Raw genomic sequence first — 27,854 nt, forward strand, 5'->3', positions numbered from 1 at the left:
GAGGAATTACAAGACATGCTTGCATTCGGACAAAATTCGGAGGTAAACAATTGCACAAGGCGCTCAAAAAGAAGACGCATTTGTTTGCTGTCGCATACTTATCAGGGTTAAGGGACTGAAGCGCCCCCCAAGAGAAAGAGGACATGAAAGCCTGGTGCAAGGAGGCATTAGGCTTCCTCCGGCAGTGACGGACACCTCCTTTTCGGACTGACACGTATCATCCCATATGACCTTTGCGTTAAACATTAATTACCGTTAATGTCCTTGTTACTGTTGTGTTAAGTTCCTGCTATACTGCGGCACCACAGGCCTCAGGTACAGGCCAATGGCCTTTCTGTGGTGCTGCGACCCTCCAGGGTCGAATAAAGACTATCTATCTACTCTAAAAAACACATTTGAACCTATAAACCCAAGTGCTTTCAGGCATTTTGGTTCCAGCACAGGTCAGAAATAGCCCAATGCACAGGTCAGAAATAGCCCAATACTAGCCAAATAGCCAACTACCATTTCCTCCCGCCAACTGCAAATAAAACTAGCCCAATTTGGCTATTTATAGCCCAACCTGGCAACCCTGCTCCGCACTCCGGCAGCGCGCCTACTACAGTTACTCTACACGCCTACTACACGTTGCACCCTCTCGCGGCCACCGATCCGGTCATCGCTGAAAGAGCCCCTCTTCCGCCGGCGCTCGCTACACTGCCCAGTCTTCTAGTACACCATAAAACGGCCCATAGAAGCCTACCGCAGCGCCGTGACCGGATTGTGTACTCGTCTGCTAGTGGGTACCCCCGACTTGCGACAGATTGCGATGCGGCGAGAGGAAAAAAAAAATTGAATCGGATTCGCACGGAACTTTATGGGCGAGCAGGGGGGTAAAGGTGGGTGAGGAGGAGTGGCAAATCCCGCGCGCCGACATCCTGGGTCCCGAGTGAAAGATCGCGAAAGAGAGCGACAAAACACGAGAGAAAGAAATCAACGTTGCCAGCTGAAGGACGACAGTCGCAATGGTAATCGCGAAGACTGTAAACTCAGCAATATAAACCGTGATAATTTAACGTTGCAAACTAAATTCTGAGCTATTCTAAGGTTTATAAAAAGCAGCACACTCATTACGCTGCATTAATTTCCCTTCTGTCGAAATCTCAAAAATCTGGTAGTCGCGCGGTTTCGTATTTCCGGGCGCTGGCACCCTGCCCGGAAATACGAAACTAAACCAGCAACCGAAGCCGGTTATTTGGTTTATTTTAGTGTTGACGGGAGGCCGTACATCTGCGTGCTATGCAAAAAGAAAAGCTTCGAAAGGAACGCGAATATCTTTCCACCGGTAAGTTCGCCGATTGTTGAAGTTTATGAAACTGCTCTGATGATATATTTGTGAAATCGAAAGCAGTTGGTAACCATGTGGGACCCCAAGGGTCTGCCTCAAGGAGGATAGAAGGGTAGGAGAGGGCATGACGTCGACCGCGTAGCCTCCACAAGCCATGCTCCCTTGACGCCTCGTCTCTTTCTCATTTTCCTCTTTACTCTCCTCACTTACCATGCCAACGTGACCACACCGTAGCTAGCCTTCGTCTTGCTATGGGGTACTAGAATGCACCACAGTCTAGCCAAGTATTTGGTCTAGCCTTCGAATTAATAAAACCTACCGGACGGAGCGCGCGCAAGCTTGCAAAGAGTCCTTCTACAATCAACCATCTATCTCACACGTGACATGTCACGCGCACCAATCGCCAGAGAGATCTGCGGTCACGCTGGGCACAAAATCGTTTAAACTTTTGTGACTAGGCTTCACCAATATTGCTACGTGCTCCCTCCTAGTACTTCTAACCTCCTTGGTCTGCCTGCATACTCCGCCGCTTGCGGCAGCCAGAATGCATGGGAAAATGGCGGACCTTTTCCTCTACAGTTAGTATGTATGATCTCTATGTGGGCGAGTGCGCAAAATAAACCGAGAGCACGACAGTCCTCCATTGAAAATCCACGAGAAATCATCTCCGTCAGTTTAGCCGGTCGCCACTGGTCGCCCACCCGGAGTGAGAGTTCACGATGCTCCACATAGATGGCGCCACAAAAAAAAAAAAACAGAAAACCGAGGGGGACACAATCCGGTCGCTCATTTGCCTCTCGGTTCCCCACCTGTCTATCTTGACGCCGCCGACGCATTACGGCCGCACGCCGCCTCCATTAAACGTACGGCACCGCGCCGCCAACAAATGTGACCACCACGCGGCCACGCCACCGCCAGTCGAAAAGGCACACCTCCCTATCCATGTATGAGTCCATAGCAACCCTGAAAGCCCTTAGCAACGGTTTGTTGGGCCCCCTGACGTCACACTGACGGATTCTCTTTAAAAATGACGTCACGAACGTGAAAATAACATGCATCAATATTTTGACGGGGGACGTTGAAATAGTTGCTGCTGCGGCGCTTTCGGCCAGCTCGGATGCGATTCACGGTGAATGAGATAGGCCACGGTGTGGGATAGGCGGTGCGCCGACGCCCCTTTTCCAACGGGCTCCGACCTCCTCGGTGAATGGTGGTGGCGGATCCTTCACCGGTGGGCACTTCACCTGCCTCACCCAACAGTACGGCGGCGCGGCGGCTGTGTCGGACTCTGCGAGTGACATGGTGCTTCGAGCAGCGGCACTTCTGTCAGCTTGACGCCAACTTGTCTCCACAGGATTATCGCATTCGACCCATGTCGGTGAGTACTGTTAAGCAAAGCGTCGCGCTCACATATTCCCCTGCCAGGTACTGTTCCACGGCCGGTCTTCGGTGCTCTCAAAACTTCCGAAACCTGTTAGTTAGGCTTAGTTGCTTCTCGCGTATTTTTTCTCCCCCGCACATCCGTCTCGACTCGAAGTTCAGTTTCCCGACGACAGCCTCCTACGGAGGGCAGCGGATTAACCAGGCTATGCCAGGTTGGACAGTTGGGTGCATCGTGTGGGAGATCGGCCCCCCTCTACCCACGCAGACGCCTGCACAAGTCAGGGGGGAACGGCCTGTCGCACGAAATGTGTGCACTATGAGTGTTTCGTGTTCTCGCTTCTGCTTCATTGACAATTCTGCACTCTTCCTTTCTTGCCTCTTGTGTGACCGCAAAAGTTTCTGACAGGCACGTAATCTCCTCGTGGCTGTTGCTCCCGCCTGCGGTGGGCGGCCTCAGCGCTCCCTGTTCCTGTCAAACCGCTGGCATTCCGCCGAGCGGCAGATGTTGCGAAAGAGTAGGAAGAGATGCGAGCTGAGGAAAGTTGCACATGGCAAAACCCGAGAGCTAAACACACAAGAGGAAAGCACGCGACACGTCCCGGCCTGCTGTCTGTGTTCAGCGTGGACTGAAGAACTGCAAGCATATGTCTCTACGAGACCGAGTCAACCGAGTGCCGGCTGTCCCCGTTTCCTCATTTTTTTTTTTTTTTTTTTATTCCTTCCGTTTGCCCGGCATCGTACGGGTATGGATTTCTTGGCGGCTCAGAATGTTAAGGTACCGTGTGCGTAAGACCGCGCGTGCCCCTTGAGACTCTCTGCTGTAGGGAGAAAAACTTGTACAGTTTTGGGAATAGAATAGTGATATGGACACAGGCTAATTTGTACGCGGGATGCCAAGTACTCTGGACGCGTCAGACTGCATACGACTACTTGACGCCAGGATAGCCCCCTCATCTTAAGGGTACAGAATGAATTGGGTGTGGACACTGTCCACAGCATACGCGACTACGGGCAATCCCCCAGGTTTGCACGTAGGATGTTTCGGAAGATGAAGTAATATCTTAGTCCCATTTAGCGGGAACATTGGTGCGCATGTGATCTGGTACTGTCGGAGAACTGTAACGACCAGTGCTCGACTGCCGTGCGTCCGTGACGTTGCAGTTGTGCCCCTGGCTGTAGAGTGCTCCGACAGTAGCCAATCCCACATGCTCCCGTGTTTCCACTAACTGTGATTAAGATAGTACACATACTATTCGATGCCGGATAGTACAAACTAAGATGCCGTAAGAGATGTCGCAATTCTCGAATCGTGTATACTCCCACTGAACGAGAAGAGTGTTTGCAACAACTTTGTTTTGCGGGCTCTTCTTGGGTCACCCTTGGAAAAGGGGAGATAAATTCTGGTAGGACACAACTGTTTGTCAAGAAATCTCATGGGAATGTTCCGAAATAGTCGACTTTTGAGTCGTTCAAGAAAAATTAAGAATCAATCCCTCCCCCCCACAGAAATGCCCTTCCCAAATCATTAGGCATGCTCATTCTTGCGAGGAATGCTCGCATTCTTTCACTTGTTTTAGCAAAGGCAGCTTAACATTGCAGTATATTTAGTTTAGTATTTACCGTGCTAAAAAGTTGTACTTGAGGGATAAATGTGTACGGTTGGTGACCAGAAAGCTTTTGCCAGTTTGCAACACAGGTTGTGCGTGATGCTAGCCTAGGTATTTTCCCGTGTATCTGTTCAGGTAACCACTCTGCATAGTTATGTTTCCTCTTTTGCAGAGGTTGGGAAAATTTGCAACCGCTCTTCAACTAGCCAACAAACCACCCGTCGGTCCCAGAATGTTCAAATTAACTAACTGGCAGCACTTTTTGCCTGGTGTTAGAGGCCATAAAAGGTCATGCAGGCTGTAATAAAATCTCACTGTAGCTAGTACAGGTGCTGGCTGTAGTCACGATTATTAGTTAGGGCTCCATTGAGGGAGGGGGAGGGGGATAAAGAAAAATAAATACACAGAGTTGACATAACAGGAAAATTAAATTTGTTAGACATTTCACTTCCCATGGAGAAAACATCATCTGTACAGATTTGAGGATACCTTTAAATTTTTTTGTTTTTAGGTTTTTTTTTACTACTCTAGGTAAAATAATTATTTTTCTTTTAATTTTAGAAGCTATGGTGGCTTCGTTACTAGCGACAAATCCCCATCTCTTTATTGTGTGGACTATCTAAAGTAGTGGAAACACTACAGAGCACTTTTTGAGATAACTGGTTATTTGGTTAGTGAAATCCACTTCTAACGACACCATATATAACGACGTACTGTTTATAACGATAATTTCCTAGAATTTCTAGACCAGGAATGATCAGTTTCTAGTCTGGTACAGTGATGATCGGTTATAACGATTGCATTTTCAGGGTTTCTCATCATTAAAAGTGGGTTGCACTGTGTTCAAATTCAAAAACCGGATATTGTAAACGACTATTTTTTGCGGGCTCAATATTTTGCGATTTAGGACAAAGCTGGAGTTCTAGAATTATTCACGGGTTCTCATTTTTGCGGTGGGATATCAATATAGATTCCAATGTGTTTACAATATAGATTCCAATGTCTTTACATTTTACCGTAATTGTTTACGGGACCTATTTTTCGCAAATTGTAGGCAATTCGCGAAGTTTGCAAAAATTAGATCTTTGCAAAAATGAAGTCGTTGACAGTATTTGAATAACCAGTTGCATTATTTGGTTATATAAATATTTGGATATTTGAATATTCTATACATTATCCTATATGAGAATAGAGATTGTTCGGCCGAAATAAATAAATGTTTGCCCTTTCAGTCTTTGCCGGGGGGTTTCACCTCTGTCGCCTTCATATTTCGAAAATGTAAAAGGGATCTTGAAATGGTCATTCATTGCCAGACAAAGCACCCCCTATAGTTTGCTCTCCTTGCGATATCTACAGATTTTGGGGAATTTATTACTTTCTAATTACTAGAGTAACATGATTAGGGTGACCATAATCCCCAGAGTTGCAAGCGGGACATCAGGGGGGTGGGGCAAAACTAGACAGAAAGAAAAAAAAGCTCTTCTACTATTCAGTTCACCGCAAAAACACACTTTTCTGGGGCTTTCGTTGAGTAGTTGAGTACACACGCATTACCTATATAGAAAAGTGCTCCTACACAAGTCCATGCAAACAAAACTTATTGTCAAGTGAAGTCACAAAAAAGCCAAAAATCTTACTCTATTTGGAGATAACATTTTTCCACTATATATGTTCATTCTAATATACTCTCAGGACACAAGTAATCATGTTTTTTTTTTCTTCCACTTGCCATGTACTGATTTCGCGAGCAAGCTCCCACAAAAACGGGACATTTGACTATATTCGGACAGAATGACGGGACGGCACAAACAAACCTCTATAACAGAACCGTCCCGGCCAAAACAGGACGTCTGGTCATTCTAAACATAATGCACTCTTTGTGACTCTAGGACTGACATAAAAATGAAATGAAAGCCTTGATTACATTTTTATTTGTGGAGGGAAGCCACCTTTCAAAACCGGATTTGCTTCCCTCCGGTTTAACCGAACATGCAGTTTTACGGATATTTGCATCCTCTAATCTAAAGGTGGGGTGGGTCATACAGAGCCAAATAATTGTTTTCTTTGTGCCAGTAATTTGTACTTTGTTAGCGTGTGTATTATTTTTTATTTTTTTTTGGAAAGGACGGTTTGTTGAATTTGAGTTGTGCCCTTTTTTTATTTCCTATGTCTCTGTTAAAACACAGGAGTTGCTCGCATATATTTCGACATGTCAAGCTTTCGGTAATGTGCGACATGCAACATGAGTTGTTGTTACACAAATGCTAGTTATGTGGTAGTTGCTTAAGTTGTGTTACTGGTTCCAAATTTACCTATCATCTCATCCCAGCTGTGTTCGTTCGGATAAGTCACTCAGACATTTTCTTTTTCGCATCTGGTGTCCTCAAAGATTTTACCTCAGCCCCCTTTTATTTCTAATATTTGTTAGCGCTGTAGTGCCACCTGTAGATAATGCCCAGTCAGTACTGCTTGCAGGTGACATGAAACATTTTGTGACCATGTTAATTTATGATGTGTTACGGATAAATATTCAGGGAAAATAACTCATCCTTAAATTCGAAAAAAAAAAAAAAAAGGTGGGGGGGGGGGGCGTGTTTTACAGACCTTACATCTATCTCCTGCAAGGAATGCCAATCGGAGGTATCCGTTGCAAGAGGCCTTGGCATGTTTATAGATAGCGTCCTGACGCTCACGTCTTGTTATCGACAAGGTTGTTCGGTTTTTATCTCGCATTGTGCAGCTGTTCTAGAACCCGGGCTCCATCGTTCCTTCATTTTGTGCTTGAAGTCAAGGTTTTAATAGATATCTGTTGCTTGTAATACATTATCAGGAATGCAGGCAATAAAAGCAGAAAACTATGATTTCTACTTTCAATGGCTATTTTGTTTTGGCTATCAATTTTTTTATAAAGGCGCCTGAAAAGGGTCTGTTGCCCATCCGTAATTTGTCTGTTTATTCTTGTCTCAATATGTTTATTTTGATGTTTGTTCGTGCAACGGAGCAAAAGCCTTGTGGTCCTTCCTGCAAACGAGAGTAAACATTATTATTATTTCATTGATTTGAACCTAGTCATTGAATTACCTCTCATGTGATGTGTGACAGTATGAGTTTAGGAACTCTGCATGGGGGGGGGGGGCGCTTGGCTATTACGTGGTAGTAGGGGGAATTCTCTTATATGGAGGGTGGTTTGCATATACATCATTAATATGGGCACATGTGTTCCCCCATAAAATCGCCCACAATGCGAGGCATCAATAGTAGCGAGGCAAAAACCCCTGTATTTACCTCTAGTTCGTTCCTTGAAATTTAGTCTATACAGGGTGTTTTTGTTTAAGCTTTACAAGTTTTCCTTTTAAAGGAGCTGTGCAACAGTTTCAGTGCTTTTCTTAAATAATTTGGGAGTTAGTGTCTTGACTTTTCTGAAGTAAAGAACAAGAAACCGCTTTTGCCTGCATGTCCTAGTTTTTATTTTAAAAATGGACAAAGATTGAGGCTTTCGGCACATCTCAACTTCTTCACCATCTTCCGAGTCACGTGCGCTGTGACGTCAATGGGGTTCGCACTGTGTTCCAGTGAAGCTCTCTCTCTAGAGCCATCAGTGAGCAGCAAGAACTCCTCCGCTCGCGACCGCGTGACCACGTGCTGGCGGGTGCAGCGCGAACAATATAGTGAAAGGAGGAAAGTCTCATCTGGGTCCGGCCATACCCGTCCGGCCGTCCCCCTCCCCTTCGGCTTCTGGCGGCTGTTCGCGGTAGCAGATAGAACTGACGGTTTTGTGGACCTAGGATAGATGGCGCCACTAAAACTTTGTATAATAAAAGTTATGTCCATGATACCAGGATTTTGACGCATTTACGTTTATGTTGGAAAGACAAGATTTATAGAAAAGTTGCCTTTTATGGAGCTGGTATTCGCACAACTTGCTATCTTTCTAAAAGACCGTCACGCCGCATGTTTCTCATGGCCGCCGCTCGCGGCTGCAGGTCGGGGAATATTCTAATTTTTGCCTCGGGATTACGCGGCGGAATCACAACAATTTGAAGGAAGGAGGTGTGTTTTCCGTCCTTTGTGACAAGGCTCAATGTTAAATCGTTGCACAGCTCCTTTAAAGAAGCCGTGAAAGCTACACTAATGCGTTTTGTACCGGCGAGTTATACCCTCCGGGGGACATAATAGGTGGGTAATCATCACGATACGTTGGCTGATCAATTAAATTGTTAATTAACTTTGAATTAGTGAATTTAAGCCTTTAGTTCTACTTAGAGACATGCCAGGCATCATAGAGAACCATGAAATAAGTCTAATTTAGAAAGACTTGGAGCTCAGTGGAGTGCTAAAGTTACAACTCGTCCAGCAGGATCTAGGCTACCATTGCGGTAACACGCCCACGCCGTTTTCTCGCCTCATCACCCGCATTCTCTCACCGCCAGCGTCGTGCCTGTTGTACAAGTGGTACATTTAACGCACTATTGCGCTTCCCACGCTCTGAACGTCTATGAAAATTATCGATTTAGTGTTTTTTCGATGACGCTCGACGAGTTTGTAATTGGTACCATTTGTTTATTTTCACTAACTAAAAGGTAACGAATTTTAGTTCATCATTTGACTCATCGCGACGATTAGCCCCCCAGACCATGTCGCCCTGGCCGCATAACTTGCCTGCACAGACCGCATTAGCGTAGATTTCATGGTCTCGTTTATTAGAACAAATCCGTAAAGCCCCCAAGAAAGCACCCCGCATAGCACGGTATCCGCATTAGCGAGACACAACTAGTTGTCGGCACTGGTTCTGAACAAAACTGGCAACCAAACTGTTTCTTATCTTGGCGCGAGTCAAGTCGAATGCCACCTGCTGCCCCGAACTATGCTTGCACCATACGAGTGCACATGCTTGGCATGAATGCCGAAAGCCCCGAGCTCGCTTCTATAGCTTCCGGTTGCACTCGGAGAGAAACTGAGCGTAGAAACATCTAAAGGGAATTGCGTGACTGGAGAGACGGTCGAGCGGAGTCCTACGTGGGGAGCGTCAAATTGCTTCGCAGCCTTTGAGATGGCTGCATTTGTAGACAAGAACGCCGAAGAAAGAATCGTGGACACGATTGTTTCACTTTTGTGAAGTTATCGACGACCGCGGCGAAGTTGACATATTTTGCACCATTTATACGCACTTGTTACTCCTCGAAGCAAATTTGTCTGTAGTAACTCGAAAAGGGGGGTTTACCGGTAGAATGGAGGATCGAGGGAGGCGGGTCATTTGCCCAAATTTCTTTCCCCTTCAATTTTACTTGTTGCGATGAGCGCTTTGCAGTTGAAATTCCTTCGCTCGGTGCGAATCTAAAAGCCACGTTCACACTGCTAATACATCCCACGAAATGCAGTCCACAGACACCGTCCGAGGCTCGTTTCTTCCCTGTGGGGTGGTCCTGTCACGTGTGTCTTACCAAAACTGCCTGCAGACGTGTTGGAAGCGTGCATGTTTAGGAAGTAAAGGTGCTTTGAACGTGTTCGAGGCATGCCTGCTCATAATGCTGTCATTAAGTCTTCAGCCCAATCTCTTGCACGACGAGCGGTGTCGCTGCGGCTGAATGCAGAGCGTTGCAGGCTCGGTTGAATCCTTTGTATGCAGCGAATGTTGAAGGGCAAAGAAATCTGTCCAACTTAAAACATTAAAATTTTTAAGGTGTTTTAGCAGTTAATATGAATTAGGAAGTGTCACGCCGATTAAATGGAACTTGAGTGCTGTGGGGACAAGCAATTTGTTGATACGACTAGATAGTTTATTAATATAACTTACAAATATTTTCGGCAATTCTCGTGTCGGCAGAAAGGGTTTATTAACCCTTTCTGCCGCGGAAAATAGCAATAGGTTAAATGCTGCACCCGATAACGCTATCGCCATAAATTTTACTTCGAATTTATACAACTGTAGAACAAGATAAATCTAATGTTGTCCACATTGAAAAAAAAAAGTCTTTTTCGACCCAATTTGAAATTTGGACGTTGCAAACGCTTGTGCTTCGACCACTCCTATAGTGTAATCTCTCAAAGAGGTCGATAAAATTTCGATATAATTTTGTAAATAAACTAAAAGAAGGCGGGTTGGTCTTGAGACTCTGGAGCCCCTTCCGGAGGTTAAGCCCTGCCGCTTTCACGTGCAGGAGTTCCCGCCCTTCCCTGTGAGGAGGCGTGGCTGGCCGGGCCTGGCGGCGTCGGAATGAGTGGTGGTACACCATGAGTGAGTACCCGGACCCGCGGAAGCGGCGGGTTTTCTCCGGCATGCTTGAAGCCACCCCCAGCGCGCCTGCGACGCGTCTTCGACTGGTGTGTCTGGCAGCCTTGCCGGTTGTGCGTCCAAAATGGTCCCCAAGTGCAACAAATGATCTCACTAAAGTCGGAGCGTCATGCTGTTGGATGTCTCTATCTTGGCAGTTGGTGGTAAAAGTTCTAACAACAAGTGTGTCGTGAATTCCCCCGCAATTGTGTTACTTTGTGAAGCGTTCTTGGTTTAGTGCTAATGGTGCTAAACCACTAGGGCTAAACCAAGTATTTAGTGGAGTTTAGAGTTAGCAGCGCTAACTCCACTTTTCACGTGACAATTTTGCCGCTTTAAGAAGCCCTTAAAAGAACAAAACATTTCTTCTTTCACACAGCGTAGTTGAAAATAAAAAAAGTCAAATTTACTCGAAACTTTCTTTTCTTTTTTTCAAGGCAACATTGACGGCACGAGGCGCGATTTGGTTAGTGGTCACCTCCTTTCCATTTGTTTGCTCTCTTGGCATTTTGGTCACGTGGAGAAGAGGTCACGTGGAGAAGAGGATCGGCTTGGCCATCACGTTGAGATGGAGAGAGTGTATGACCATCTCGTTGAAGTGGAAAGAGTGTGTGACTTTTCCATGACGTCATGGACTTCGCGCACAGAATTTAAAATAAATCTCGCACTGTCAGTATTGTTCTAAAGAAATTTTTTTCGGTAAAATTAATTTTTTGACTTGGAAGTACGAACTAGACTGTTTAAAAAAAAAAAAGCATTTCTTTTCAGGGACCCTTTAATGTAGTGGGTAAACTGAATTTATGTGTTGGTCATGTGTCGTCAATGTTCCCACTAAATCTAGCGGGGAAACTGAATTTGCATACAGGTCACGTGACACGAAGCCGCGTGACATCATTTTCCCCGCTAAATTCAACAAGGAAATTCGCGGTTACACTTTTCGAGGCGTCACTCCATCTGAAAACCTAGCCTATGAACGTTTCATATAAAAAAAACATGAGAGAAGGCCAGTGTCACCGTCATTGCAGCGTACAACCGGCACTGCTGCGACACCGCCCGGGTCGCGAGCAGCGACAGTGCAACATTTGCGCGACGTCATTGGGTGGAAATCGAGGAACCATTTTTGAGGGCGCGGCAAACACACCAGTCAGGGACGCCTTCCAGGTCTCATGTGGAGGCTAGAAGCCGCGAGTGGCACCTCAAGGGGACACTTGGGGGCACCTCGCTCGCAGGCAGGGAGCTGACGGAGGCGGAGCTGCTGGAGCGGGCGGCGGAGGAGCGGGCGGCCATCGTGGCTCGCTACGACCGAGGCCGGGAGAATGTGGCCGAGATCGACCCCTGGGAGGACCCCAAGTTTGAGCTGTACCACGTCACCGACAAGTACGGCTTTATACAGTGAGTGCCTCTCTTCCAACGCCGCCGCTTGGCCTTGTGGATATTCGCACAAGCCTGGAAATCTCACTTTGGATACTAGTGGGAAAATTGAGAGCCACACAAATCGTTTGTGGTAGCCTTTGTTGCACTTATGAGGGCAACAATTAATTGGAACACCTTTAACGAAGTAACACCAAATTGAACATTCGTGTTTAGAGATATTATAGTGTAAGGTCTACCTTCGAAGTATGGGTACACTAGTTGACGCTACAGAGTAGCAATGTGGCCAGCGCATTACGATCGCTAGCCTGGTGTCTTTAACTTGCACAATACGATAGTGATGCACACCAATATGATGCTCAATTAGAGAGAAGTGGTTAAGGGTGGGGATTGAATGCAGGGGGTTCAATACGTGCCACTGCCCAATTCAATCTAATGCAAAGGCCTGTGAAGAGGCTCAGCAATGGCAATGCATGCACATTGTCCTCCTACAGTTCTAAAAGTCGTCCTCTATCCTCCCTTCTATCCTTCATCCTGTGTCCTTCCTTCCATCCGTGTATGAGTTACCTTCCTATCCTTTTGAAGAATGCAGAGTCTGTTTTTTATCTTCAGCCAGAAGATGTGTTTATAGTTGAGCTTCACGACTGGAGGCTTTTTCCCCTTGACTTTCAGTTTGCGTATTAAGGGGGCTTCCCGCTCCTTGTTTTGGGATTACGAGAATTGTTTTGCACATGGGTGGTCTGGGTTTTGGCCTTCCTGTTTGCAAACTGTAAAATTAAACAATCAGCTGTGAATGAGTGCCCGTCTGTCGTACATGTCTTGTTCCTGTTAACTGTGTTTTGTAATAAATGCTTGAGCATGAATGTCGTAAGCTCGACAAGGTTAGAGTTTGACCAGGTTCGAATCTTTCAAACTTTTTGAACGCACTGTTTGACTGATATTTGACTATTTTGTGTACGCGCAAAATTGAAAAAGGGCTGGTTGGCGGGCAAAGGTTTGTATGTCACCAACGCAAAGTATAAAAATAAAAAAAAAAGTGTGTGTTCAAGTTATTTTCGGTTTCAATGCTCTATATGGGCATGCAGGGTATGAGTGTAATGTGTGTTGTGTCTGTATGCTAATTCCTCTACACATTAGCAACAAGTGTGCCTAAAGAGACTGGAATATGATATGGCTGGTGCAAATATGGGCTCCACAGTTTTTTCTACTGCTTAATAAAAGGTGAAAAGGTTGTCACCAGCATGAAATAGTTTTGATAACAGACGAGCATGTTCCAATGCTCTAGTACTGGTATGGTGTGATATCCTTAACTCAGGCACCAGCTTGGGCAGTAAAATTTGTCTTTAACTTGTCTGAAATAAAGGGGGGGAAAAAACAAAATGAAGCACTGTTGCAGCATCGCTAGCTTGCTCCATTGGAGCAGACAAAACCGAAAAAGTTTGACTGGGCAAAGTTGGTGGTGCAGCAGTCGGAGTTTAGCATTAGGGGTTTCTTGATCCAGAATGAGAACCCCCTCTTCTTCCCTTCTATTGAAGACTGGTTCTCTTTCAAGATAGACATTACCAACTGCTTTTTATACTAACGTGCAACTGGTGCATTCGTTTGTTAACATACCAGATACCTGCTATTTAAACAGTTTCCTTACACATGTTTTGCTAATATTGCAAACTGGGAGTTCTTAAAATGTTTTATCTGAACGGCAGCCGAGCAACCTTTTTGGTCTTGGTGTGTGCAGAAAAGCAGTACAGAAGCCCATAGACGTTGGAAAAAAAAATGCACATACTATGAAGTGTTTGAATCATAAAGGCCCGTTCACACCCTTGCGACCTCTTAAAACTGGGTTCCTTGAAACCTCTTACAACTAGAGGACACACTGGCGCCACCTATTGGGTAGCAGTGTAAACTTGGCGGTCCGGCATATTCTCTATTTCTCTCGCGGATTATCCTTTCTTTCTTGGCTCGAAAAACTTTTGTCAATGTTATAAACAGTGTGTCGAATCGAAAAAAATATGGGTTCGGTTACGGTTCAGGTTCAGATAAATTTATTTTGTTCCGGTTCAGTTCCGGTTTGATTAATTCGATCCGCGAACCGGTTCGCGAACCGGTTCGGAAATTATAAATGACAAATTGCAACATCAAAATAAATTACAAATAAAACATCGTCGGAAAGCCAGCGTGAAATAAGTACAGACAAACGGCGTGTTTGTGAGAGAAAACAAAAAAGAGGAGGGTGCACACCCCAAAGGTGTACGGGTCACGGCAAACGTACGTAGAATTCGATTTGCTCTGGCGCGTTTATTCATGTATAATACGGACACCGATGAAAACAAATGAAAAGTAGTCGAAACTAGTAGTGCATAACGTTTATAAAAGCCTGTAGCCAATGCAAGCGGCAAACAACGACTGTCTGATGACAGGGCTGTCTGTCACGGGCGCTAACTCCAGCGTCTGCTGAGCGTTGGTTTGAGCGCACGCGCCCGCTTGAGTCCCATGAGTACGCTGGGCAGGCGACGGAAGCAACAGAAGCTCGGCAGATCCTTTGTCAAATTCGAAAGTGCGCGCAGCTTCGCTTCTCCGCGAGCGACTAGGGTTTGTATCCCTGTTTTTTTTCCCCGCATTTATCGAGTTTCCGGTACGAAAAAATACGGCATGTAAATCTTGACACTTCATAGCTCGATATACTCTGACCGGTGGTTTAGGGCAGCGAAGAGCAGATATAATTCATGAATGCTCATTTCAACTCTAAATAAAATTTCTTTCTCTCCCTCAAACATTATCAAACTCCACAGCCTTTTCTTTTCTCATTCTGATGGAAGCAAGCTTCAAGAACTCGCGCGTTCTAGAAACGTGTTATGAAATGAGCACACAGCAGCATTTAGGATTTACGAGATTGTAGGAAAATGAAATCCCGTGATGCAATATTTTTTTTTTTTTGCACAGCCTTCCAATTCTTTTTCTTCCGTGCAAGCCGCTTCCAGTGCAATACCGGTTCCTATGTCAAGATTCATGGATGCAGTGTTTATATTCCTAGGACTGAGTGGAGAAGAAAAATATGTAAGCGAGGTGTGTGTCAGTTGACGGCACTTAAAAAACAGATGGCATTGATAGCACATTCATTGTCAACAGCGCGTGGCCGAACCGTTTTGACATGAGCCGGTAACTGTTATTTTTTTTCCGGTTCAGTTCCGGTTCGGGTTCATCGCGATAACAATATAACGGTTCGGGTTCAGTTCCAGAAAAAAATACCGGTTCGGTTCCGGTTTTCGGTTTGGTTCCGGTTCGACACCCTGGTTATAAATGAGCCTTTCTTATAGGTATTACGCACATTTGACCTTGGAAATACAGCAAAACCTTCACTCTTGTGAAATGCAGTTCCAGGGTTACCGCATAGATGGCTCCAGCATGCCAGTATGTTCTCTCGTCCTAAGAAATTTTAAGAGGTTTTAACAAGTCTTGTCTCTCTTGGTCATACTCGGTTGCAAGAGTGTTAACAGGCATTAATTGCGCATCAGTGTGTGTCTCAGACCCTCTAAAATAGTGCTAAGACTGTACAAATGTATACTCTGGGGCAGGGACGGGTCGACAAAATTTGGGAACTCCAGGAAGCCCTGGGTTCTTAGGAACCTGGTTCGAGAACCCTCGTTTGGAGACTTTCAACTTGCCAGGAAATGCTGCAGGGTAGGACTTCCCCTTAGGGCTAGCCGCTTTGACAACCGAAATTATGAGTGGTCCATCCGGTGGGCTCACTGACAATGTCTGGACAGGCGTTGGGCCAAGGTTTCGTGCTTGGGGTGATGCGGTGCCTTTCCACTTTGCAGCAATTCGAGGCTACCGGACAAGTACACCGGCCACGAAGCCAAGGTAAGCCCCCTTGCATCGAGCTTTGGCTGGCTCGTGCTCGAGGTGAAGGAAGCATTCGTTGAGAGTCCTCGTCGTCGACGTGTTCTGGGGCCTCCACACTCGATGTTGCCATCAAACGTACCGGAAACTGGACCCATACTTTGTTCACCCGTAAGCTAATGGGGTGGGAGCTACGCTCTTACCGGACCAATTGACCACTGCCCTTTCACTTTTTTTTATTTATTCTTTTATACATGTATACATGCACCTAAAAGATTAGCCCCGAAATAGAAAAAAAAAGTGCTGCCCTTGCACGCTTTTATATGGTACCCTGCACATTGTCAGCCTCACCGAACCAGTATTCACCAATTTAAACAGTGTACGAAGTGGTTTTGTTGGAGTAGGATTATTTAGATTAGATTGTGTCACATTTGGCTAATCGTCATTTTTTAATTTGTTAGATTTATTGAATCTATGAACAAGGTCCACACACTTTCTTCCCTGCACTGTGCACAAGATAGCACTGGGACTGAGAAATACTTTCTGTCAAGATTCCCAGCATGTAGACATCATGCTCACTATCCTTGTGTGGGAAGTTGTCTTTGAAGAAGACACTTGTTTTGATTTTCTGTTTTTATGTAATTTCTATCCCGATTTAAATGAAATTCTTTAATTTACTATAACTGTGTGTACTTTGCACCGATGCAAGTTTATTTTATATATTTTTAATATTCTTTCGAATAAAATTGTAACTTCGTGGCAAATGTTTCTGCTTATCGTTTTTACGTTACCTGATCAATAGTTAGGGCACAAAGTATTTTTTACATATTCCACAAATTATACAGTGCAATAAAACCAGTCTTAATTTAACTTTATCCTGAGAAATTTTATCACATATTGAAATTCTTTGGTCAATAATTAGGAATTGATTATTATGGCCATTGCCAATTAGAAAATCTTTGAAGAATTTTTAGTCTCGTTGCACTCTGTAACTTGTGAGGTGTTATATCTAAAATCATGATTCAGATCCTTGTTCTATATAGAGAAAATAGCAAAGCTTTGCTTTGTGATGAAAAAACAAATTCTGAGAAAACAAGAAAACCTTTTCAAAGTGTGTTTCTAGACAGCTTGGATATGTGACTTTCAATTCACGTGAGAAGACAAGTGGACACCTTGGAAGTATAATAGTTGGAAAAGACATAGTCTCTGTATCATAGCTCAAAGAGAAAAATGTATTTGAGATAATTCCTTTTAATTTTCAGTGGTTTACTTTTATAAAAAAAGATGAAGCTATTTTTAGGTGAGCATGGTACACTGGTACAGAAAGAAACTGTGTGCATTTCATCTTGAAAAAGTTACAGGTTTGGCTTCCCTGATGGTGGGAGTTAATAATATTGAAACATCAGCGAACTGCACGAAAGTGGTAGGATTGAACTACTTATTTCCTATCTTTCATGGTAAGCTAGCGCTCTCACCTCCCCCATTCATAACATGATGAGATACAAGGCAAACACGACATTGTCACTAATTTTTCTAGATCCCCATTTTCGCCCAAACTAACACGTTTAAATGTTCTTTTTGCTTTTCTTTTTATGCTTGATAATGAAATGGAACACTCTTTTTAGAGCAGTTTTTCTGTAAGTGAACTTCATAGCTGGAATACAAACATTTCCAGGGATAACTTAAAATATATTTCCTGCCATTACTTATTCTTCAAAGCACATATAGCAATTACAATTCACACGTAAAAATCTATGTGCTAATATGAATTACTTTTTTTGTATGTATTTTCTCGATAGGTGTGTGCACTTATTTTTTGGATTATACATTGTAGCATTGCTCAGGGTATTGGTACACATGAATCTCTGTTGCAAGCTGAACAGCTTTTCTTTGTGTGTGTGTGTATCCGACCGGATGTGTACCCAAAAAATGCCTTTAGACCTGCAGTAGTTTTAAATAAAATAAAAATTGTTCTTGGTTCAACGTGACGGGTCGGATGACAAGCTGTTGTCGCTGGTGTGCAGGTGCGGGACCAGGAGAATGTGCGGCTCAACAAGTGGCGCAAGATGCTGGAGGCGTGGGACAAGTACTACCTCAACGACAAGGTGGGCCTCGCGTTTGGACTCGACCGCCTCTGCGGAGCAGAGGTGTAGGGTTTGGCCTCTGAAACGCAGTGACTAGGGTCCGAACCCCGGGAGATCGCCTCTGTAAGGAATCGTCGGGTCATTGCTCTTAAGTTTTCTTGCAACGTAAAGCCCCAAAGCACTCCTCGCATTAAAGGGCAACTCCGCTTCATTTTCGATGCTGAAAAAACAATGCAGTTCTCTTTAGTATCACCTAGAAAGACTACACGTCAAGTTTTACGACGTAATTAAGCCTAAACGTTTGTTAAACTGGTAAACAAAGTTTGAGATGCCTCATGTCTCCGAAATCTGCTAATTCTAGCGGCCGATGTGCGGCGCAGAGAACAGCGCAGTCAATACCGCGTGTTGGCGCAGCCAACACTGCGCCGCACGTCATAGTCTGGGACCGCTTTTTTTCTTGTTTTTTACTTTATTGAGGCGCAGCTAACAGGCGGCGCCAGCAGCGTGCATACCGATGTCCACGTGATCCAAAACGCGCATGCGCTGATGAGTGTCTGAGCGAGCGCTCCGCGCTCGTCGTCGGGAAGACCGAACCTGCTGCGTCTTGGAGCAACGTTTTGTGCTGCGATGCCTGGCATATTACGAGTGGTTTACTTAACTTCAACTACTAATGGTTCCAAAACATAACTTTAAAACAACTTGCCTTTTTCTGCGTCAAAACACTCTGCGGCCGCGGTAGTGCACACGTCGTTGGATAGCAGAGACCGTGGAGCAGACGACACGGCGCGACGACGCTTGCTCCGCCGATCCGTCCGTCCGCGCGGTCGGCGAGGTCGTGCGGTGACGTTCGTACCACGTGGGTTGTCCCAGACTATGACGACGCGGGGCCAATGTTGCCAGGCGCGGGCGCAGTTTCGGTTTCGGTTCGTGATCAGGAGTAAAGAAGGATTACGAGAATTATATTTCCTTTTTTGAGAAACAAACGACGTCGAGCCGTTTATTAGTATACCTTAGTGTATAATCACCAAAAACCCCGAAATTCCTGGAATTGAGCGGAGTTGTCCTTTAAGGACGCGACACTGCAAGGTGTCCAAGGATGGCGTGGCACCGTTTTCATACAATATTGCCTCGCGCACCTCTGCCACCTGGGCGGTAAGGCTTTGGTGTTCCGTACTAACTTGGGCGAGTGTGTGGGCACTTACATCTGTACCATTTTTTTATTCGTAAGAAAACAACCCCGGTACATTCTGCCGCCGAAGTGCGGCAGACTACGCTCGACTCGGAGCACAGGGCAGCATATTCTTGTTGAGAACAAAATCTTGTTGAGTTGTCCTCGACGGGAATATGGTACTCTGGTGGTAAGGTCTCGCGAAGCGGTTAAAACTGCAATGTGTTTAGCGCAGAGTACATGCTCTTCCGTTAAAGGGATTGTCCGGTCAAATTTTGTATTTGAGAAAACAATTGAATATCATTGTTTTTGCCCCGAGATGTATCGTACGTGCAATATCTGAATTTTATATGCCCCTCTGCATGAGTAATTGAATTTATACTGCTCCAATCGCACTCTAGCGTAAACGCTGTTTTCGGTGGCAACATGGGAGCTCTGACGTCACACAACACAAAGCAAGCATTTCTGTCTCGTCGTTTACCTGCAAGTGAACGCGTCGGCGTGCTTCGTTTTTGTTGTTGTGCTCGACTTGTTTCGTGGTTGGTTGAGATTTGTGTTGCGCGGTTGTTTGCCACAACTACTTGACAGCACATGCGAGCCAAGACATGACGTTCCACACTTTTCCGCGAGACGTACAGTGACGTGCAAAATGGATCGTCGCCGTGCGTAGGGACTGGGTTCCCGTCAAGATCGAGATCCCGCTTATGCAGTAATCATCTCACAGAAGAGAGCTACGAGCTGAGCTCTAAGCGGACAGAAGGCTCGTAAGCTGAGGTGTGATGCTGTGCCAACGATATTAAACTACGTCCATCCACTACTCGCCCAAATCGGGTCAATCTATTTGTTTATGCTGTGTTTGCGCGAAACGGCATACGTTTGCTCGAGGCTTATGGCTGTTTTCGAGTAATATCCTGCCAGAAGGCGTGACTTTTTTTGCACACGCTTGGGAACTGTGATAAAAAAAGTGTATTTCAGTAGGGTACAGCCTAAGACAGTTTTTCTCAACCATCAATGTTTCGCGGACCCTTTGTGGATCGGCGGAGGTGATGGAGGACCCCCTGTTCGTGGTGAGAGGAGAGGAAAGGTATAGGCTAAATATAATAATGATTTAATGAATGGATATAACTAAGGGCTAGTGTGAAGTACACCTCTCTTATGGACATTCACACGAAAAAACTCGCCCGAAAACTGAAACATTTCTTTTCAACCTGGAAAAAAAGACAACTTTTATTGTCGGGCTTGACTGATGAGGCAGGGCTTCGCAGACCCCTAGAAGGCCTTTGCGGACCCCCATTGGAGAACCACTGACCTAGGAGACTATATAATTCGAAACGAAATACAAGGCATCCATCGACCAACGCTTGTTATCCCTACCATCCGACAAATCTTTTGCGTTTTGTGACGTCAAGCAGCAGCTACGGATGTCAGCCATTGACACTGGCGAAATTCGGGGTGCAGTTTTGTACATACGCTCATGAAAGGTTTAGTTAATAACGGGAGATTATATGGTCAAAATAAAAATGTTGTTTCTCTTCATGAAGGCCTCCTCGACGTAACGAGCGCAAAAACTTGACTACTTCTGGTTTTGACCAGACAATCCCTTTAAGTCGCGCCAAGGGGCAAGGAAGTGCACGGAAGGAAGGCGTGCGCCGTGTTGAGTGGTCTAGAAGGAATATTGGGACTGTTGTAATAGACTCCTTGTCGCGTGTATCTGGGGATGAGTAAACCACCAGACCCTGAGAACACGGGGCTCACCCTAAAGAACCGCGAGGAGTCGTCGCGGGTGTCAACCATTTGTGGCTCACTTCGACGTAGCTCGGACTCGACTCGGCGAAACCCGCGTAAACTGCGGAGTTCTCTTACCCCGGGAGTCTTGGAAAGCGGCGTAACTTGCTTGGGACGTCTTCCTAACCCACCGTCGTCCTCCTCTCTCTTTCTGCTGCCAGGAGCGCCTTAAGGGCTCGAAATACACAGCCAAGGTAGGCACCTTTCTGTCCCTCGTCGCCAAGCGTCGCACGGGTTTCCGCCCGGTCACGACTAGGGATGTCGCAAACTAGGAGTGGGTAGAGCGACGGTACAGTTGCGGATGACACGAAAAAGAAGAGCGCGTGGCTTACATGACCTGCCGTGCTAGCAGCCCGAAGAAAAACCGTTATCGAAGCTTTAGCGGCTGTTAAGTTGTTGTCGTCACTCCCTGCTTGACAAGCCGTGGCTGAGTTTATGCCAGTTTTGCCGAATACAGTGAAGCCCGTTTAGAACGAACCCACGTACAGCGAATTATTGTCGACATCGAACTCACGAAAAATTTAAATAAAAATACATGTAAAAGTACTTTTTATAACGAACAACATATTGGCTATATCAAACTTTTTCCCCCTGGGAAGGCTTTCAAAAACGCGAAAACTATCGTCTTCAACACTGTCCCCCACCAAAAGAAGAAAAAAATAAATTAGTAGGAAAGAAAGCAAGTCCAAAAGCTCAAGTTGCAAACAAAATTGAGCGAAGAGAAGCGATTCAGAAACAGGAGAAAGCTAAACAATATACTCTGCACGCACGCACAAAAAAATATTTTCATCCCAAAAGCGTTGCCCACGAAGAGAAGCGATTCAGAAGAGGAGATAAGCTAAAAAACAAACCCTCCACGCATGTAAAAAAAAACAAAAAACTTTAACGCGTTGTTACAAGGCGGAAGTGAAGAGATATATATCTGTATAACGAACGTACCGTGGAAGTTTGTTGTAATTGTTTTTGCTATGTCTAACTACTTGCTATATCGAACTGATCGTAGCGTTTCCTGCTGTTCGTTATAAACGGGTTTGACTGTATACAGGCGTCCCGCGACAAATGCCGAAACCAAGCGTGGCCGAACCCATCGAATCGTCAGGTCGAGCGATCGGTTTTCGGACGCCCGATAATAAGTTTGCGAAATGAACGACGATGGGGGGGGGGGGACTTTTATTTAAAATTTCTTTTCTCTGAGCACTATTATTGGTGTTAACTGCAATCGTTAACCGACCAAGTGGAGAGCAAGCACAAAAATCAAACAGATGCTGAAATGCTGCTCAATCAGGCATAGCCTCAGCAATGGCTCGGCTTTCTTCCGTTAGACGGCGCCAGAGGCCATTGGAGCCGCACGCTCGCCTGGGCTTTTTCGCATCATCCGCGACTAAGGGCAGATGAGTTTACTTCGGTTTGTTTCATTGGAATAAACGCAAACATGGTTTTTTAGATTATCCGGTCTTGAATTCTTTCGCTATCCTGTGGGAAAGTTTTGCCTATGGACAAATAGAAGCACAAGAGTCATGCTTGGAGAACCTAGCATATGGACACGGGTTTGGAGAAGCCACCGTGGAGAAAGTAGTTCACTGCGTCCGCCAATTCGTAAAAACCCCACAAACTCGTCAAAAAGATAAATGATTGGAAATGCTGTTTATACTTGAGACCTAGGGGTTTTCGAGCAATTCAAATGCCTCGTGAAGAGAGTGCTTCATCTGATTTGTTGTAAGGACCAGCAAGTAGTTCATTTAAAGACTGCGGTGCTGCCAGAACAGTCCCTGTGCCCTAGACACGGGGGACGGTTCTGCTGGCGGAATGGAGTCCTTGGACGGTCCTCCGTGGGACGACTTGACCTAGGCATTGGCCAAACCTTTTCTTCGGATGTTAATCCGGCTTATAAGATGCTTCTGGCCTCAGAAGTTGTCTTCGAACTTGACTTCAATGTTTTTATGCAATGTTGCGAAGAGTGAATGCACGACTTCTGTGACCACGAGTTTCTTCGTGCTACTTCGTGAAAAGTTAGGCACGAGATCTGTTCTGTGTGGATGATATGGTGTGCGCAGCACACATGTGCAGTAATGCTCTTTATGCCGAAAATATGAAAAAGAAAAGAAGAAAGAAAATACTAGCAGATAAATTTGTAGACGAAGTTTGCGGATGCAAGGTCTCTAGATGCACATGCTGCTATCATTGTCTCTGCAGTTATATGGAGACTGGTCATGTGGCATGGCCCCATGTTCATTTACCTGAGGGATGCACATTCTCTTCAAATGGACGCAAACATGCCACCACCGTTAGGGATATACGCCATCGTTTCGAAGCACGGTGGCAATCTGATGTACAACGCGAAGAGTGCTAGTAAATACACGAAACGGTTGATGTTGGCTTAGTATATTGGGGGTCTAGAATGCGAAAAAAGTAGTAGGACGATAACAAAATGGGGTACATGTTGGCTTTGGTTTGTGTTTGTTTTCTTTCTGGTTTGAACTCTCAGCAGTAAAAGACGGAATTGTGCCACTCCCGGGGTGTACAAGTGTGAGAGTTGACCCAAACGTGCGTCGGCGCATCCTCACAACTTTCCCACACTGCGCGGTGCAATGTGAGGTTACCAAGAGGCCTTATGGGATTTTCCGGAAATGTCTATCGATCCAGCGTAGGGGATCTCAAATTCTCAATCCGGAGGAATGCACGTTTCCCTTTAAAGGGGCCCTGCAAGCACTTTTTTACTGGTTTTTAATTTGCACCGAACCTGAGCGCACTGACTGTAGTAACTTAATGAAACTTTTCTTGAATTTCGCTTTATTTTAAAAGTTATAGGCAAATCAAAATTACAAAAACAAGCAAAAAATAGCCTCCCTTATGACGTCCTTGGTTGCTTGAGTGGCCGTGAACTAGAGGAGGGATAGTGAGCTCAGCAAGCGCTCACGGCTGCCGCACTCCGTGTCGACGGCGCAAGAGGGTGCCGCTAAAGTGTGTTCTGAATAGGCTGTATACTGCGGGCAGCCAGAGCGGCTCTCATTGCATTTGCTGCGCGATTAAACACTAATTCGGCATGACACTTTATTGGCCACAAACGACAGCAAACACGGGGTAAAGATCAGTTCAGAACGGGAGCCACTTCGCACTGCCGTACCGCGAAACAGCCAAAACGCAACACAAAGCTGCTCGCTGAAGGCCTTCGGAATGCTCGGAGCCGATCGGATCCTCCAGTCCGTAAACGACCGCAGCGCCGCCGCATACATCCGGAACCTTTCTGTGTCGGTGCCTGGGTGTCGGTCCCACTACTCCTTTCTAGTATGCGCCGCCTTTTCCACCGCTTGGTGGCGGGTATGTCGACGGGTTATTTCTTGTTTCCGTACCTTATAAACTGCATTTTTTTCTTCTCTGATCTAAAATACTGAACAAAAACTACTTTTATAAATAACCGAAACAATTCGCGCCACTTATATTTTGTATTTCGACTAAAAGAAGCTTTTAGCAGCTCTGACCAGTAGTAAGCCCAAAACCAAAGACGTCACATACCGCGTGTTTTCAATACTGCAGGTCGCCTCCTGCGGTGATGGAGGTTTCCGCGTCGTCCGGTTAAAATGTGACGCACTGATATTTAGTTACTCTCTCCGTGCCCGCTGGCTTGCCTGAACCCCAAGGGACGTGGAAACAGCAAAAACGGTAGATGCTTAAATATGATTGGAGGGCCCCTTTACCAACGGCCGAGGAGCCCCCATCGGGTCTCAGCATTGTTGCGGTAAAGCAGGGGAGAGACCTACAGAGCTCGTGAAATGTAACCAACGTGCTGGGAAGCATTTGGCACATTATTACGGCATAGTTACGCAATAATGGATTGCTCTGGTCTACTAAAACGGTGCTTAAAATGGAAAAATTATGAGCCGTTCCACTTTGTGAAGGTGGATGACCAGCGGAGCTGTTTAGCAGACGACACAGACCTGGCCCGAGGAGCCGGGGGAAACGAGACACGTGCGATAACACCGCCACTCGGCAGAAAGTAGACTTGAGTGACAGGACCGCCACCCTGGGAGAGCGGAAGGAAAGGAAACTAGGCACGCAAGCATTGGAACGACGACAAAGAGAGGGTGGTGTGAGCATAGACATGGCCGACGAGGGCTGCACAGCAGCAAATCTTTGACAAACCTTTGTTGTCTGCGTGAGGGTCTACTGATCTTGAAAATGGTGTCTATTGATAACTAACCTACTGAACAGACCTATCGCTAAATTACCCAAGCATCGAGGAGGATGCAGGGGATGGTGTTCCACGCGCTGCACGTGCCAGCATCTGCAGCAGTAACTGTCCTAAAGCAAAAGCATAAATCAAACGGCATCTTACAAACGCCTTATTTTGGTTATTTACTTGGAGTCTTTTATACCAGAGGAAGAAGGACTGCTAAAACGTGTACGTCTTCATAACCTATATTTAATCTAAAGTGCACCTACATATATCTAATTCTCGACATAAAAGGGTAAATTAGTAATACATGGTTAAAATCGCGCACAAAGAGACGAGGACAAACGAGGAAGGAACACAGAACACAGACAAGCGCGCACTCACAACTCTAGTATATTAAGTGAAGAAGAGAAAGATGAAGCACTATTTTTTACAGGGGACAACGTCACCAGGGGGAAACAGATCATCCGCAGTCAAATGATCGCAAGAAGGCAACTTCTTTTTCACTCAAAGCAACCGACGGCTGGCTAAAGCGCGATCCAAACCAACGCTTCTTTTTGCGCCTGTAGGTCGTGCGGCTGCGGATGTGACGCATTTTCGTGACGTCGGGCCGCTTCTTCGCTCCTTCCGGGCGCGCATAAAAAAGTTGGTTGATTTCAACTTCTCTCTGGACGCGCACAAAAACGCGCGGTGACGTAGCAGGGCGCGCCTGCGTCCCGGCCAATCGGTGGAGGGCAAGCTAGTTCCGGCTCCGCGTTTCTCGCCGTCTGGCTGCCCTCTCCTCTCCCCCTTTTATTCTCTTCCAACATGACAACGCGATCTCTCTCTCTCTCTCTTTCTCTCGCCGTCTGGCCGGCCATTCTGTCGCAGTTCCACTTTGCTTGTGCGCTCGTGCCGAAGTTTCGCCCGTCCAAACCAAAGCGCACGGTTCTGACTCAGAAAGCGCGCCCGGAAACAGCAAAAAAGCCACGAAATGCGTCACATCCGCAGCCGCACGACCTACAGGCGCAAAAAGAAGCGTTGGTTTGGATCGCGCTTAACGCAGCGATCATTTGACTGCGGATGATCTGTTTCCCCCTGGTGACGTTGTCCCCTGTAAAAAATCGTGCTTCATCTTTCTCTTCTTCACTTAATATACCGTATTTGCACGAATATAACGCGACCACGAATATAACGCGAGGGCAGTTTTTGATGCCCCCCAAAAGAAAAAAAAAATATTATTACTATTATAACGCGAACCGATGCCGCGTCAATTTCTCGCACTAGGGGGCATAGCAGAAGTGAAAAGTCAATGGAAATAAAAGAAATATCAGTTTATGTTTTGGCTGCACTCATCCTCACTGCTCAGGTCCTTCCGTTTACAATCCACTTGGCGACTACGCAGGTATGCAGCAGCACGGCACCTGCTTGTCTGGTAGTTCTTTTTTCTTCCGTGCGAGCTCCTCGGCAGCCCACAATCCAAACAAGGCGCGGAAGCAGAAGCACCAACACACAAACACCAGACCACTCTGGAGCAGAAACTAAACAATGCGCAGGCAGGAAAAAGACTGCTGAACCCGATACACGATCATACTTCTTGTTCTGATCCCTCTTCGTAAACAAATGCCTCGTGTTGCACGATTGCGTAAACGCGGTCGGTGGTTTTGGCTTGGCTTGTGTTGACTTGACTTGGCCCGGCTTGGCTTGGCTCGAATTGGCCGGTGCCCGCATTCCCGCATGGCGCGCGCGCATGCGGCGTGCGCGCGTTGTAAAAACACAAAAGCAATAAAAATGCTTTTTTATGTTTTCTATTCGCCCCTTCACGTGACCCCATGGCTAGAAAATGCCCCTCCACACCCCCACTTCTTTTTTCATTGGATATTTTGCATTGAGCCGGAGGGATGACTTTCTCCTCTGGCTTTCTCCATACTCGCGCGCCTCGTGGCTGAACTCGATTCCGAATATAACGCGAGGTGCGTTTTGGAACACGTATTTTCGAAAAAAAACTCGCGTTATATTCGTGCAAATACGGTACTAGAGTTGTGAGTGCGCGCTTGTCTGTGTTCTGTGTTCCTTCCTCGTTTGTCCTCGTCTCTTTGTGCGCGATTTTAACCATGTTCAACGTTTACCAACTCGCCCAACTTACTACTCTTCTACAAATTAGTAATACTCTGCGAGGAGCAGACTTTTTTTTTACTTCGGTTCTTGAGGTGGAAACGGGTACAGGTACAGACCTTTCAGGGGGTGTTTTGCCACTTCTTTGCGTACAGTCGAACCTCGATATAACGAACTTCAATGTAACGAAATCCTCGATTTAACGAAGTATTTTATTTTTCATAATTTCTTGCCCATAGACCCCATGTATTTTTAGCCTCTACATAACGAAGTCTATTTTTCTGCTATTTCAATATAACGAAGCGCCATTGCCATAGAAGGCAATAAATAAATCAACTCTAAAAAACAACTTCGCAAAAAAATTGTGGTTAAAAAAAAAAAAAAATTATGCGCAAACGCGAGCGCTTGATAGGTTACTTCACGGGGACAGGCCTTTTAACATTCCTAGGCTGCCAAAGGATGCAGCGCCGGTAGCGCCGGCGAGGCATGCGGCAAAGCGGATTCTGCGGGGCTGGCCAGAAAATGCCGAGCAAAAAGTTAACACGGCATAATAGCATCACCACTGACATTCACTGATCATCATAGTCCACTGTACCGCGGGTAGCGCGGGAGCCAACTTCAGCGGGGGAGCGACGTGCGACGTGATGGCGCGACCGCGCGACCGCACGGGCAGTGCCATCTAGGAGAAGACCGAGAAGACCGATTATCGTCTTGCGAGCGTGATGTAAAGCAAAGGCGCAAGTAAACTGTGCG

At 45.9% G+C, this 27,854-nt stretch overlaps 1 protein-coding gene across 1 annotated transcript in view; it reads left to right on the forward strand.

Annotated features, from left to right (window-relative positions):
- The first annotated feature begins 2,339 nt into the window (after nt 1-2,339).
- Nucleotides 2,340-27,854, forward strand: part of LOC8037859 (USP6 N-terminal-like protein) — a 67,441-nt gene continuing 41,926 nt past the window's right edge. Inside the window, exons 1-5 of the mRNA XM_029982862.3 lie at nt 2,340-2,705; nt 10,476-10,552; nt 11,818-11,980; nt 15,778-15,820; nt 17,824-17,904. Coding sequence (XP_029838722.2) covers nt 10,549-10,552; nt 11,818-11,980; nt 15,778-15,820; nt 17,824-17,904 — 291 coding nt within the window. The 5' untranslated portion in view covers nt 2,340-2,705; nt 10,476-10,548. The remainder of the gene's footprint in view (nt 2,706-10,475; nt 10,553-11,817; nt 11,981-15,777; nt 15,821-17,823; nt 17,905-27,854) is intronic.

This window comes from Ixodes scapularis, unplaced genomic scaffold (genome assembly GCF_016920785.2).
Source record: "Ixodes scapularis isolate PalLabHiFi unplaced genomic scaffold, ASM1692078v2 PGA_scaffold4__175_contigs__length_147842914, whole genome shotgun sequence".
Classification (NCBI taxonomy): Eukaryota; Metazoa; Arthropoda; class Arachnida; order Ixodida; family Ixodidae; genus Ixodes; species Ixodes scapularis.